Consider the following 16,042-nt stretch of genomic DNA (forward strand, 5'->3'; position numbering starts at 1 on the left):
GTGTTGGGAATGCCAAAAACAACTAAGGTACAAAGGATTATATAAAGATGCAACCATTGCAGATGTAAACTTCCCTAAAGTGCAATCCCTTGGGTGAACAGGCTAAAATGTGTAGATTGGTGTAACTGTGGCATTTTTTGTTTCTACCCACAAAAAACAAACAAAAAGGAGCCAAAGAACTGACATTGCAGAGTCCAGAGTGTTATATCACACTCACTACTTCCATCCTTTATATACAGTTTTATAGGAGGCGGAAAAAAATTAATTAATAAAAAATAAATAAATAAATTAAAAAAAAGGCTGCCTGCATGCTGTCAGGATAATGAGCCCAAACACCATTTATTAGGTTGAATTATTTAAGAGATTTTAATAGTTTTAATATTTCTATTTGGTGAAATAATGCATATGTAAATCTGATCAGGATACTGATAAAGATCCTCACCTTTTCTTCAGTGAGCGGTTCAGGGACTCTGTTCTCTCTGTGATCTGAAACAGAAGAAGAAGTATGACGCCTTTTGTTTTTCCTTTCGGATGAACACGTTTCTCTCTGTGTCACTGCTGCAGTTCATGAATGTGTTAATTAAAGCTCAGCTCTGGGTTTGGCCTTGGACCTCCCAGTCCCAGACAAACAGCGCTGAGGTGGCTGGCCTTCATCAAACCGCACGAGTCGTCAGAGAGTCAGAGGATGATGGAAAAATGTGGCTTTTTAGAACATAAATTTATAGAGTGTTACATTACCTTAAGGACATACACCTACAATAAAATTGACAGAGTCACTGGGTTAAAGATGAAGAGCAACAACTGAGAAAATGTATTATACTCTGAAGAAAACTTGAATTCAAGGGCAAAATCATCTCTCTGCATTACTCTGTATTGATTTTCAGTCCATGTTCTTTTTATTTATCCCCAAACTTTTCCATCAAAATGCCCACACAGAGTAAAAGATCTGCTGTGGGAGGTGACGATTTTCCTTTAGTGTACAGGCTCAAAGGGCCTGCATTATTCAGCATTCTTACTGGTAATGCTTGTTTCCCCAGTCTAAGTAAATGAAACTGGCCCTAGATGGACACCAGCACTGGTACCATCTGTCGACAGAGCTCATCCAGCTGACCTGGACAATTTTGCTGTTTTTTTAATCTGCACTCAGGGGTCCGATTTTTAGGACAGGAGCAGTGTATCTCTGACCTCAGAGGTCAAACATCAAAGTACACACACACACACACACCTTTTGTTACTGTTTTATATATAGTTATAGTGTTGTGTGTGTGAAAGCCTGTTGTTTGAAATTAAATTAAAAAATGACACTGCATAATTTCTTCTGGTAAAGAGCCATAAAATGTGCTTCCAACATGCAGCAAAATGCATCAAACACTGGACATAAATGACAATATTTAATGTAGAGGTGAAGCCTGCCTAATGTGAAGCATGGCTAGATTTGAGTTCTGTGGGGAAAAGTCACAATGTCAGATTTAACAACTTAAAATAACACACAGGATGTTAATCTTAGTGTTGTACTTACGTGGTGCCATTAACACAACTGAGAAAATAAACCTGAGGATTTCACTTAATCTCATAAGTTTTTACCCATTGTTGTAAATGTCTCTTTTGCTATTTGGATTCATTTTTTTTCTGTGTCCTTGGACATTTGGTTCGTTTGAATCTGTTCATGTTCACATAAATTCAGGAATAGAAGAAGCAAAAGACATGCCAACATGCACACAGTCATGCACGTGGACGAGCCACTCATCAAAAATTCAAATACAGAACCCCAAAGTCTCAAACATGGTTTGGTTTCTTAATCTTTATGAACCAGATTTTTTTTTAAATAAGAAAAGAAATGTCTTCCTGGACTGAGAGGGCTCCATAAACGACCGCAACGTGCTGAAAAAACACACATAGGCATTTACAGTTCACACAGATCATCAAGCGCAGACAGTGAAACATTTCGAGTGGCAGTGAGATCGAGGACAACACCGCATGCTTTTCCTGGTGCAGTCAGGCTGAAGTGGCTTTGCAATCACACACACACAGAGGTACACACACATGCAACTTACAAGCTGAGACTGAACCCATCTGCTGGGAAGATAACACACAGCGATTAGTCACTGAGTTACTTGTTTTTTTAACCCAACAGGTCAAACAGTAGGCTGCATTTTGTTAAATCAACATTACAGTAATGGGCTAGACGGAAGGACGGATCACCCGAGACAATTAAACTTTTCTTTTTCAAATTCCTCTTTATCTGCTCACATGATAGCTCTTGCTGACCTGAACAGGTAAGATTAAATTCTGACAGCATTCATGGCTGTGCCAGTGGGTTCTTAAGTGAACCTTTGATGCTTTTTCTCTCATATATCCATTTTATATCCACATATATAATGTGAATGTGAATTCACTGTGAACCACAAGCTCAGGTTCAGACTGATCTAAATGCTCAGTGCTGCAGCGCCTGTTTGAATATTGGATCTGACTGCTATTCATGATCATCTCAGGAACATAGCTCTGCCTGTGAGGACAGAAGTCCACCCACCTCAAAACTTTTGTTTGAACTTGACTTGTTTGCAAATATGATTTATTAACAAGTAAATACAACCAGCTTTCGATACATTAGGGTTTTATGACCAAGTTACTCAATCAGAAATGTTGTTTAGGCCTCCGTCACATCAGCCTAGAGACCAGGTGGTAACCCTCTGGCACACCTGATGACTAGGGGAAAAATACGCATATCCCAACCCACCGGTGGTTGCTGCATGTTCTTGCTGTCACTGAGGGTGCTGCACCAAGGCCCTCCTTGTGGTTTGCTAGCAGATTTCTACTGTTACCTGTAGTTTGCATGAAAGATGCTGACTTGTCTGCAAACACTTGGCATTTAGCGTGATGCCAAAAAGAGATAGAGAATGTTTGCATTGAAAGTAAAAGAGTAACACCTTTTTTGTCGCACTCTTCAGACTTAAAAATACTCTCTGAGCAGACATGTAAGTCTTTATCTTCTACGCAAACTGCAGGCAATATGTTAAAAACCAAAGCAAATCTAAGGAGGCCTTCAGTGCAGAACCGTGTGTCTCTTTGTGACCATTTTCAAACTAGCAATCACCAACCAGCTGGGGAATACACATTGTTCCATAGCGACCGGCTGTAGCCAGATAATAATAATAATGATAATGGATACTTTATTGATCCCCATGGGGAAATTACTTGTTTTTCTCTGCATTTGACCCATTCACTGGTCAGATGGTTGCTGACCAGTCTCTAAGTTAGAAAAGTGAAACAGTCAAACAAAAGAAGAAGCAGTTACCAACAGATAGATTTTATAACCAGCGTTAGAAGCCGGTACACGCTCTTTACCTTCTGTGTGGAAACTTTTGGGCTGAAGGGACTGAACATCTCGTCTTCATCGACACTGGACGTACTCAGGTTCTTCATCCTCTCTGCTGCCTCCATCCTCCTCCTCTCGATTTCTTCCTTCATGCGTCTTCTCTCCTCCTGGGAGTCGGATTAAAAACACTCTTCAGCCCCAAAGCCATATAGATCTAACAGCTGCTAATACTAGAGACTAAGTAGCCATTGTTTTACTCTTGAAGCTGAATTAGTTACTTTTAGGCAAGGCCGTGATACCTCCATAATAAGCTAAAGATGTCCCTACTGTATATCCCTGATATATTAAGAATTTAGTTATGAATTTTAGACATTTGGCATGCTGCATTCTTCTTCTTCTTTCACATTATACATCCTCACTGATATGATAAACATATGGATAAGACCACAAAGATGATCTTTGTAACTTTCTTAAAAAAATAAATCTGAGGTTCACAGGCTAGTAGATCTTTTATTACTAGCTCTTAAAATATGAAGAAAAAATATGAAGCTTGCACTACATTTAAACCCCAAATAAAAATGTTTTACTTGAATCTGAGCGTCATTTACCAAATTCCTAACCCCCCTCCTGCAGTTGTGTATATATCTCTGTGCATATAGCATTTCAGATACTGAGCTTTTATTGAGACATGGTCACCTCTTCTTTGGCCAGCCGCTGCAGCTCCTCCTCCTCCCTCCGACGTTCCTCTTCCTGTCGGACCTGCCGTCTATCCTCCCTCCTTCTCTTCAGCTCCTCCAGCTCTTGCTCAGCCTCAGCCTGTCGTTGTCTCAGTTGCTCCATCTCCTGGCTCTCCTTCTCTTGGAGGCTCCGCCGGATCTTCTCCAGACGTTGCTCTGTCTCCAGGATGGCCTCCGACTCCTCTGGTTCAGCAGCTCTGCTACACACAGCACTACTGTATAGGATATAAAATGCTTTGATTTATGCCCTGGCTGTGGAGCTGAAATAAGATCTAAATATTTTTGTCCAAAGTCTTTAAAGTACTTTTGGGATTCTGGAAAATGTAAACTTGATATTTGTAGGTTTTTTTGTGTTGTCTCAAGAAATGATTTACTTCTGCTTTGGCTTTTAAAGTCAGTGTAACAAAAGCTACATATTCAGGTGAGTGGAAAGGCACATAATAAGATAGCAAACAAAACTTGTTACACACATGGTGGATCTCTTTGTTTTGGTGATAATTGATGTCACTTCCTCATTGGCTGCATTGCCGTTTGAGTTGCTGTGTTTTGGCTCTTGGTGAAGAAAAACCTTGGATGTGTAGGAGATTTTGACTTCTTTTCTTTTCTCCACCTGTTAATGAAAGATCGAACGAAATAGATTTTTAAATGCATGTAATAATATATACGCTGAAGTTTGCTCTTCTTTCAAAGTAGGTCTTCAAATCTTTTTGAACACATCAACTCTTTTCTTGAATCAGTTGAGACTCAGACTGTTCTAATATGATTTTAGACCTTATATGAACCGTCTTTACCATCTATCAATAACTTGATATTTGAATAAGTAAAATCCTTATCTAGACTAATGTTGAATATTTTTATTTATGACACTTCCACAGAAAACTCAGTTTTCCAGTACGGAAGTCCTACCTCTGGATGTGGCCTTTGACTCTCCTCGCTCCTCCTCGAGATCAGTTCATCCTTCTTTCTTAGTTCCTCCTCCCTCTCTTTCTCCCTCCTTGCTCTCTCAGCTCGAATCATTTCTTCTTCATGCTCCTTCCTCCTCTCCATCTCCACCCTGTCTCTGTCTTCCTGCTCCTGCCTCTGGAGTTGGAGAGAAGTGATGGAGGCCTTCGTGCTCTTTATGGGCACAGCTTTTTTTATCGTGTCTTCCTCTTCGTACTCGTCTTCATATCCTCCCTGGCTGAGCTCCTGCAGGCGCTGCTGCCTTCGCCTCTCTCTGCGTTGGGTCCAGTCACTGAAGCCTTCGTCCTCCTCCAGAGAATGAGAACTATTTGGCTTCAGGCTGCTGCCATACCTATGGAGAGAAGAGATGGAAAAAGAGTCAAGACAGGCAAGATCATGAGATCCCAAACGTGTTTAGCAAAATTCCAACCCTCGGACATATCCCATTTGCATCCTCAGGCAGTACTCAGGCTTTCAGTGTGATGTGTATTATAATAAAATACAACACAGCGTGAGACAAATTGAGCAATGCTTTGCTTAAACCGTGTTGTTATTATGGATAAAGTGCCCATTAAGTCAGTTAAATCTACCAGATTTGCTACTCTGTGGTCTCTGTTAAAGTCTCTGTTTTTCCATTACTCAGCAGCTAAGTCAACAAACTAGCTGATTAGTTCCCAGCCGGGAACTTGGCTGAAGTTCCTCAGGTTGCTCGATTCCACAATTTATGTCAAACCTCAAAACAGGGAATACAAATTTGATACTTCAATAGCTCAACCCCTGCTTTGTACACCTCTCTATTAAAATTGAAAGAAAATAACGACACAACAAGAATATCTTTAAATTAAATCTGGAGACAACTCCCCTTAAAAAAGAAGAAGAAAAATCAGGTGCAGGATGTCGCCATGGTGGGGAAAATAGTCCCTGTAGATTTCTAGTCTGGAAATAAATCACGTGCAGCCACGTTTCAGCCAAAATGTGACGCAGTCCACTCAAGACAATGCATGCAATTTCACCTCCATCTTAAATGGATACAAAAGTAAACCCTGGAAGAAGCCATGACTTCACCCAGTTTGAACAGTGAATGCATGGTGGAAAACGTCTGCTTTCACGTTCCAATACGTTCATTTTGAAAAACAACAAGTGTACAAATGCAGCATTAATCTTGAAAGTCCTGTTCCTGACGTAAGGAGCAGAGCTCAGTTTCAGTCAATCAAAAGGCATTAAGTGATTTTAGCAACAAGGTCTGTAGTGCTTTGTTGAACACAAGTTTCGACTTGCTACAGGATGGCATTAGTCTGGGAATCCTCTTGACTGGGAAAAAACCCACTGCACCGAATGCATGGAAATCATCCTAGCCCAAAAAATTGCAGGATACAAAGATAACAGTCACTCGTCAGAGGTAATCCATCACATTAAGTGTCCTTCAGTAAAATATTTTGGGAAGCAGTTGGCAGACCACCATATCATGAGAGGACAGATCACCACAAGCAAAAAAGACAACATTTCCTACAAGACCTAAAAATATAATAAGCTGAATGGCCGTAGAGCCACAAACAAATTGCATGCAGATGCCAACTTGACCCTGTTCAATCGCAAACTGATAGCAGGCCGATTTTGCCTTTTTGCCATTTTCTGTCGCTATGCAGACAGAAGCTGATTACGAGTGGTCACAGACGTGGTCCCAGTTTTTTAGGCAACCACTTCAAAAACAACGTGCAAGTTCACTGCAAGTTGTTGCAATAACGTCAGCCGTGCAGCCGTCTTCAATCACTGTTTTCCCTGGTATGACATTAACATTAACCTTAGACCAAAGAACACTAGCTTACTGCAAACACATTGACACATGCGTTATTTTTAGCTCGTTTTGAATTAAAAGGACAGGTTACTGCAATACCATCCTACAATATAATTCAGACCTTAATGCGTCATTGAAAAAAATTCCTGAATAATGCACGAATCCTTATCTTCTCAGGGACACCAACGTAAACAGGACATTTGAACACATTATGAAACACGGGGTTGAGATCATCTCATTCCATAAAAGTCAGATTTTAAAACACAAGTGTGTGCACTTTAATGCTGAAGCTATTCCACATTTCCAGTCTAGAATATTTGTCACATCTGCAGCTGCTCACACAAAGGTGCGAGGTCCTCGCTGCCTGCTTCCCTCTGCACACATCGAACAGCCACAGGAGGAAATCAGCATGTAACATGCTATATACGATCTCATATTCTACTATGAAATATTTGAACTTCAATTTAGACGTTAATTATTATGGAGCGCCAGTTATGTTTTGTCTAAATGGACTTAGCCCTGAACACTTATTCAACAGTCAGAAGATCTCCCACTCGATCCTGCTGATTAAACTAATAAGTGTGCTTCGTGTCTTTGGGAGCTGGCAGAGAGGAATTCACTCAGCATTCCCCAGATGATTAAGACATTCTGGTCCGTGGGGCCCCAACTGTAGAGTGGGAGCCTCCGCCTGAGCTCTCAGAAACTAATCTGTCCAAACAAACAGCAAAGTTTCTACTTCAGAATAAAGACGTCCAACATGAAGTCATCGAGTCCTGATAGGCAGCACTCGGTCACGCTCGATGACCTCTCCTGATTTACTGCATTTTATGAAAAATGGTACCGTTCCCTCTGAATGAAGGTAAGTGCAGTTAACGGCTACTCGAGGCCGGCTCTAAAAGCGAGTCGTCACTCCTCCCGCCTAATCAGTTTTGGACAGCAATGAATTTGTAAGTGCTCAGAATATTTCTTCTCATCGATGTTAACAGAGTGGACAAAATATTATTAGATGATCGACAGAGCTGATGTTTAACTAATAAATATGAATTAAATTGTATTTAATGAATAACAGATTGTATATAAAAGATTGGACCTCCTCAGTGTGACCAAAGCAATTGATTGATGCCATTTATAGCCAAAACCCCCCATAGCTAATGGCTCTGGCCATTAGCTATTAGCTATGTGGCTACACCCCTACTTATCCAAAAGAATCAGAAAAGAAAGCAATTCCTCATACTGATATTAAGGAGGGAAATCATGTGCAGAGCAGGCAGTAAACAGGGCTAATCCTTCTGTAACTTTGGACACTTTAACATGGGAGTCTATGGGGACTGACTTACTCTTGGAGTCTAAAGTGGACGTTAGAGGAACTGCAGCTTCCACAGTGGCTTCATTTTTCTGCCCTGAAGGTTGGTGCCTTGTATCAGTGCACTAAAACATATAGCTAATGTACATCAGTCTGAAAATGTATCTGCAGACTTAGAATTTTCACATCTTTTTGAATAAAAGAATATATTTGAGTTGTTTCTGATCATTTTTCTTCAGTGGAAACCAATGGGCTTGATGCTTAGAGCCACAGAGAGAGGCTAGTGGAATCAGAAATGGAGTCACTGTAGATCCAGTAAATGATAAAAGGCAGCATTTGCTTCAACCAACATTCACAAGCTCAAAATCTGTCAGCGCTTCTGAGCTCACTGATCTCGGGGTGAAACCAGCATTACGTCACCTGCATCTCACAGAACACCTTTCAATTACAAACCACAGCAGTGGAGCTACCTCATACTGACTCACCGCAGCCTGAATCCAGCTGAGCCTGTGACGTGATGAAGGAAAAGGTGTTGAAGATGCAAGCTATAATTAAGAGCCTGAAATTAAAAGTCAGCTGAGAGACCACGAGCTCCGACATGGAGGCTTGGTAGTAAACATTCTTTGGCGGTTGTGTAATGAGAAGGCAGCTGCGTGTTGGTCTTCATGTCAATACGACAGGATGGAAGAGGTTGTTTGTGGCATTTCCCAGTGGAAACATTTGTTTTATGTAACCAGACGTCTGTGAACCCCTGTAAAGCAGCCAGGCAGGCCGGGGGGAGCGTAACCGCTGCAGAAACAGGCTGAACTTTGAGGTTCGTGACTGGGAAACGTGATGACAAAATCTTTTAACTGCATCATCAGGAAATTAAAGAAAAACAAAACATGCAGACACAGTTAGCAGCTTGTTCAGGAAGTCATTGGACATGAGATGAGTGAATGAATAATGTTTTCACTTAGTAGCTTCCTGGGTTCTCATGACTGCATGGAGAAGGAATTCCACCATATTTAGATTCCTCCTACTTCCATGATTTAGAGTGAGAACATAGCCAGATTAAGCAAATTCAGGCCTTGAAATGGAATTGGATATCTAGATATCCACTGAAATCTACGGACTCTCAAGCTTCAGACCTTTTTTTTTATTATTTGTTAAAATTAAATCCTGATACCAGGGTTCATCTACGAGTGACTATGGCTAGAACGCCAGTGGTTCCATAACTTTGAATAAAACCTAACAGAGCTTAGTGCAGGGCAGGTCGGAGATGTAATTATACCGTTTCTTGAGCAGGTCTTGAATAATTGTTGAAGCCCAGCACTATATGGGGAGAAGATCACTAACTCATCTGCATAATATTCAGTCAGTCATGTTGTTGAAAGGTTAAAAGCTCAGTTTGCAGCTCCGTGATGAAGACCCATGTGTGTCCTTCACATAACACAGTGAGAAAGTGCTTTAAACCTCCATTTTCTCTGAGGGCCAGCAGGAGGTGACTGCTGAGTGGCAAAACAAACTGCACAAAAGTTCTATGGGGAACAATGTCCCCTTAGCTTATTAAGCCTTTCCTGTGCAGTCTTAAATCATGAATTTTAAGTCTTACCAACGACAACATGATGTAAATTTTGAACTTTACGTCACCCACTAGAGTCAAAAAGGAAAAAATAAAGCAGGGTGTGATTTCGTGCGGGCCTTTGCAAGTATTGAAAGAGTGTGTCTCAGTATCACAGTCAAATCTATCTCATTGCGTCATTGCATCTGGTTTCAGTGATGACAACATTCAGCTCGAATCTTCAGAACGAGACTTCACTAAATAGAAAAAAAAAAGGGGGTGAACACAGACACTACGTCCCTTATATATGAGCCAGAGCTGCTTATAAGCAAGAAGTCACGTGTTGCAAACTGTTTAAAGAAAGAAAAAATTCTTTCTTTAAACAAATAAATATTCCAAAACAGCAACTAAAACCCACCAGCATGTTCCAGATGTCCTACTCGGAAAAAGGCTGCTTTTCGTACAAACACCATAACCAGAGATCACATTCTTTATATTTTAAAAGGAAGCGTTTGGGATGTAAAGGGCCTCTGCAATATTTTCTGTACTCACGTGTTCTCCTCTGGCGGCATCTCGCCGTCCAGTGATGACTCTCCGGGTGCTGAGCCGCTGTTCCTCCGGCGTAAAGACTCTCGAGCTCTCCGACGACGCTCCCTCTCCACCTCCTCGGCATCCTCGATGCTCCTCTGGGCCGTCAGCCTGGAAAGAAAGGAGCACTCCATTTCACTAAGAGTGCAGGCAGGTTTGAACACGTTCCATTGCCAACCATGTCATGATCTTTGGGACTTTTGTAATATTTCCTATTATGTTATTCATCCCTAAACAGCACAGTTTGGTGCACATGAGCGGGGAGCAAAGACCGAAACAAAAAAAACGAGTCTACCTTTTTTCCCTAACATACAGTCTGAAATGTTTACACCAGTTTTGTACTTCAGTAATCAAAAATACTGCCTGTATTTTTCAGTCTTATTAATGTGTCAGATCAAAAGACGTGAATTTTTCCTGCAGTAACTGAAGTAATTACTGCAGTAACTTTGAGACTTTTTGGGGGAATAATTAGTACTTTTCCATGTGGTATTGCTCCACATGGCGTACTTCTTTCAACAGAGGAGGTTGGGAAATGTCACAATCTTCATCATGTATCACACATGACCCAGATTCCTGACTCGCGGTCGTCTCTTGAGCCTCCTGGGTTTCTGAACAGTGAGTCTCTGAGGCCAGAAGAACATCTGCCGGGCCTCGGATGAGAAACACCGCCGTCTGTTTGCGCGTCAGATAAACACAATCGTGCTACGCTTCATGTCAACATGGGATCACAGTATTTATTACAAACACAGTTGATCTTTATTTATCAGAAGACAGCGAGCCAAACGCGAGCACTCTTTGCAACAACGCTTTGATTTACACCAATGTCGGGGGATTTAAAGACAGCACCTCCCCTCACACGGAAACGGCAACATAAGAAAAAAAAAGTGCAACGTTTTCTTTGTTTATTTGATGGCCAACAATGAAAAAAAAAAACACTAGATATGTTGGTTTCAATTAAAAGAAGCAATTTGCAAATCAGCTTTCAGAGAAAAATGAGCTCACTGGTTATACAGGATAACGAATAACAAAATGAAGCAAAGTAAACAAATTAAAACCTAAAGAAAAGTTAATGTAAAGTGAGTGACATGAATCAATGATTTGAAAAAAAAACAAAAGGGACCAAGTGATAAACCATAGAGGTTGAAACACGAGCAGAACGGTGGTCACCTGTGACTTCTGCCCTCGCTACCTCTCCAGGCTCCTACCTGTAGTGTCTGATTAACCATCGTTTAACTATCTGCCTGATTAGTCATTGTTTTTGGCAACAAGTATGGCCATTTCCTCAGTGGCACTTATATTATATTCCATTGTTTTGACATCAGATTTGATAGAGCTGTAGATTTTTCTAATTTAGACTGAAGGGCCTAAATAAAGTGTCTTTTTACTCTTGTCCAAGTTTCTAGATAAATAGCTGAAAGCATTTTTTAATTTTTTTGAATTATAAAGTATATTGCTGAGAGTCTTGTGTTTATCCAGCTTCTTTCCCAGAAGAGGCATGTGGAGGACTAACAGTTGCGCGAGCTCAGGTGTCGAGTTACTAAGCTCACATTTGGCTTCTGTGTCACTAATAGATTGCTAACGGCTCCAAGGCTCCATCTGCTCCTCCGCCCTCATCTTTTCTTCAAAACAATGGATTGATGCAGGAGAACCGGCTGCATGATCTCTGATATTTACAGATAAGACTTATTTTAGGCACAGTTTGGTCTAAGCTGCGTTGTCAACTCCTTTGACTCGTCCTTCTTCCTGAGATCTCAGAGATTTAGTCTATATCAACAAAGTGAAGCTGCTCTTTGTTTTCAGCTCCAGTTTACTGGGAATAAACGTCTGTTCAGAATGAAGATCAGCTTTGGGTTCGGTGTTTTCTTTATGTTAATATCCTGCTCCTGCCAACTGAGAAGCTTCAACACTTCAGATTTCCTCTACTCTGGCTTTACTAAAGTCTTTGCAACTGAAATGTGCAAAGTTAGTCATTTAATTTCTGTAGGTATTGAAGTAGGAGGATGTTGGTGCAAGCCTCGGGACTTAAATTAAATGCGGAACAGCTCATTGGGATGGGTGCAAACTGCAAAGAAACAACAAAATCTGCAGATCTCCTCACCCTCAACGAGGTCACTTGAATAATGTGTTTCCCACTCTCTAAAAAGCATGGTTGGAAACTGGCTGGTTGACCTTTTCACAGATCATTTCCTCAAGGGTGGGTGGACACCAAAAGCATTTAGTACAAGCACTTCAGATGAATGATCGTGTCTCTGACGTGGCATGTGGTCACACTGATGGCTCAGCTCATAGCTTTGAAGTGTTTTATACTCCACATTGATGTATATTAGTATACATCTTTGTATATTAATACGTCTGTCATCCTGACATCGAATAAACTGTCCTGACACAATGACCACTGCTACCTGCACATTGAAAGCAAACACTGCTTCCCCTCACTTTCTCCATTTCAACACACAGACTATTAGTTTCTGGGCCACCTCAGCAAAACACCCTGCTGACCCACATCCATCTATGCTCGGGCCTCTCCACCCCTTTCCATTCTTTCATTTCCTTTTGCTGCTCCCTGCCTACAGGAAGGATGAAAAACTGACTGAGGGAGGAAGACATATCAGAGCTGATAAGAGCAGAGTTCATCAGCACGCTGGTTCAGGAGATATGATTCAGCACACACATCTTAGGTACTTTTCAAAGATTCTATGTTTCCTGTGCAATAAAGGGCCAAGTATCACAGATTGGATAGTGGCCTTAAAAAGAGGAGGAGCTAAAACAGCTAATTTTAGATAGAGGACAAACTGACTGGCTGGACCAAGGCCCAGTACAATATGGGCAAGGATTATTTTGAACTGTGAATCATACAAAATGACTTTAGAATTTATTTATTTTTTTAAAGTGGCTGTAGTCATTATCATGGGAGGAAAGGAGGTTGGGGTGGATGGGTCATGAAAATAATCAAGACGGCAGAACTTAATAATATGACTTTCCAACTCCAACAGGTGGAATGTTTCTGAGTAAAACTATCAGCACAGTACCTGCGTGTAATATCTTGTGGCAAGTATAAACCAAAATGACCTACAAATGCCAAAGAACTATTCAATAATCCTATGTGAGCCCTAAAGTGGAGCACAGTTGGCACATAAAACCTGGCTCTGCTTGATTTGCTGCTGTCAGCAGTTTGGGTGTTGAAAACTGCCGAGCTTTGACCCAGCAGACTGTTTGAGTGAAACTCACCACGCTGTCCTCTCATTACGTTTCCTTTCTGCAGTCAGCACTGTGGGATTCTGTCATGCCTGGCAGCTGCTCAGACTGATTCGGGCTAAATGATTAATCTCCATCAGAGTGTTTCTAAAATACCGGGATTACAGTTAGCTTTACTTCCTCCTTCTCATGATTTGTGTCATCAAAATCAAATCATTTGCAATGTTTAATCATTGCTGCAGAACAGAGATGTCTGCGCTGGTCCTAAACCTGGCTCACAGCTTGGAGTTGCTCTGTACTCTGTATATATGTTCATAACTCTATAAAATATAATGTTGTAACAACTATGTCTATGGCTATTGATGGAATTTTGGAATGTTTGACTATTGAGATTATGAATGAAAAAAAGAGAAATGTTATAATAAGTTGCATATATCGGACACCCAGTTCAAGTATTGACACTTTTAATGAATGGATAGAAAAAACGTTTGCTTCGGTGAACCAAAAATTACTATTTATCTGTGGTGATTTTAACATTGATTTGCTAAATCCAACAAGGTTAAAAGCCATTGATGACTTTACTGACACAATGTACAGCTTATCACTATATCCAACAATAACAAAGCCAAGCAGAATAACTTCACATAGCGCCACTATTATTGACAACATTTTTACTAATGTCATGGATTTCCAAATTAATAGTGGTCTGCTTGTCTGTGATATAACTGACCACTTACCAGTTTTTACTTTGTGTGACTGTGATTTAAAAAAAATAGATACCAAGATCATGATAGCAAAGCGAACAATAAATGAAGAAGCAATTCATGCCTTCAATTTCGATTTAGCACAACAAGATTGGAGTTCGGTGTATGAAGAGTCAGATGTGGACAAGGCTTATGATAATTTTCTAGATATTTTTACTATGTGGTACAATAAACATTGTCCTGTAAACGAACACATGACAAACAAAAAAAAGATAAAAAGTCCTTGGCTCACAAAAGGAATTATTAATGCTTGCAAAAAGAAAAACAATCTGTATAAACAGTTTATCAAAGTAAAAACAAAAGAAGTGGAACAAAGATATAAAGCATATAGAAATAAATTGACTGATATTATAAGAACGAGCAAACAACTTTATTATAGAAGAAGATTATATGAAAATAAAAACAATATAAAAGGAACTTGGGATGTGTTAAACAACTTAATTAAACAAGGATCTTCTGGAACATCATATCCTGAATATTTTACTGATGCAAATGGTGAAAATCACAACATGAGTAATATTGTCGATGGGTTCAATAAATTCTTCATAAATGTTGGCCCTGAACTAGCAGCGGACATCCCGTGTCATAAAAATGAAAATATCAGTAATATAAAATCAAATCCCTTTTCACTGTTCCTCTCAGCTACAAATGAGCAAGAAGTAATAAATATCACATTAAAATGTAAAAGTAAGTCTTCAATGGATTATCATGACATAAATATGTCTGTAGTTAAACAGGTTATTCTGAATATTGCTAGTCCCTTAACATATATCTGTAATTTATCATTTCAGTCCGGTTGTTTTCCAAAAAAAATGAAAATTGCGAAAGTAATACCACTATATAAAAGTAATGACAAACATAGTTTTACCAATTATAGGCCTATTTCTCTACTGCCTCAATTCTCAAAAATTCTAGAAAAACTTTTTAATTCAAGATTAGAAAAATTCCTTGAAAAACATCAAATAATAAATGTTGGTCAGTATGGTTTCAGAACGCAAAGAACCACTTCAATGGCGATAATTGAGGCAGTAGAAGAAATTACTGATACACTGGATAAAAATAAATATGCAGTTGGTATTTTTGTTGACCTCAAAAAGGCCTTCGACACAATCAATCACTCAATTTTACTGGATAAATTGGAAAGATATGGTATTCGAGGGAAAGCTGGTAACTGGTTAAAAAGTTACCTAACAGGTCGGGAACAATATGTTAGCATAGGGCATTACCATTCAGAGAAACTTGGTATTACATGTGGTGTTCCCCAAGGGTCAGTGTTGGGACCAAAACTTTTCAATGTATACATAAATGATATTTTTGATGTTTCTCTAGTACTTAAACTCATACTGTTCGCAGATGACACCAACATATTTTTCAGTAGCGATGATTATACTGATCTTGTAATGACTGTAAACAGGGAGCTAAAATTAATAAAAAAATGGATGGACATAAATAAATTATCATTAAATATAAATAAAACTAAAGCAATGTTTTTTGGTAATTTAAAATATAATATAGAATTACCAATTATCATTGAAGGTGTACCAATTGATAATGTGAGTGAAAACAAATTTTTGGGAGTTATAATTGATAACAAAATTTCATGGAAACCCCACGTCAGACACATAAAAACCAAAATTTCCAGAAGCCTCGCAGTTTTGAACAAAGTGAAACCATACCTTGATAAAGATGCACTTCGTACTCTGTACTGTACCCTGGTTCTTCCATATCTTACATATTGTGTGGAAGTGTGGGGAAATACATATAAAAATACAACTAATCCATTAGTCACAGTACAGAAACGAGCACTGTGTATTATTCACAAGGCTGGTTATCTAGATCATACTCACAAATTCTTTCTT

The 16,042-nt window shown here is 39.7% G+C and overlaps 1 protein-coding gene across 3 annotated transcripts in view; it reads right to left on the reverse strand.

The window, feature by feature from the left end:
- Positions 1-16,042, reverse strand: part of lsp1a (lymphocyte specific protein 1 a) — a 44,164-nt gene that overhangs the window by 17,330 nt on the left and 10,792 nt on the right. For 2 of the 3 annotated variants that reach the window (XM_085360179.1, XM_085360177.1), the window contains exons 2-7: positions 10,189-10,335; positions 4,960-5,347; positions 4,524-4,663; positions 4,013-4,268; positions 3,346-3,483; positions 443-486 (exon numbers count right to left, since the gene is read on the reverse strand). In XM_085360179.1, coding sequence (XP_085216305.1) covers positions 443-486; positions 3,346-3,483; positions 4,013-4,268; positions 4,524-4,663; positions 4,960-5,347; positions 10,189-10,335 — 1,113 coding nt within the window. The remainder of the gene's footprint in view (positions 1-442; positions 487-3,345; positions 3,484-4,012; positions 4,269-4,523; positions 4,664-4,959; positions 5,348-10,188; positions 10,336-16,042) is intronic. The other variant, XM_085360178.1, reaches the window with a different exon arrangement.

The sequence above is a fragment of the Diplotaxodon limnothrissa genome, linkage group LG7 (assembly GCF_057381915.1).
Source record: "Diplotaxodon limnothrissa isolate DT_005_m linkage group LG7, D_limnothrissa_male_GT1.1, whole genome shotgun sequence".
NCBI classification, from domain to species: domain Eukaryota; kingdom Metazoa; phylum Chordata; class Actinopteri; order Cichliformes; family Cichlidae; genus Diplotaxodon; species Diplotaxodon limnothrissa.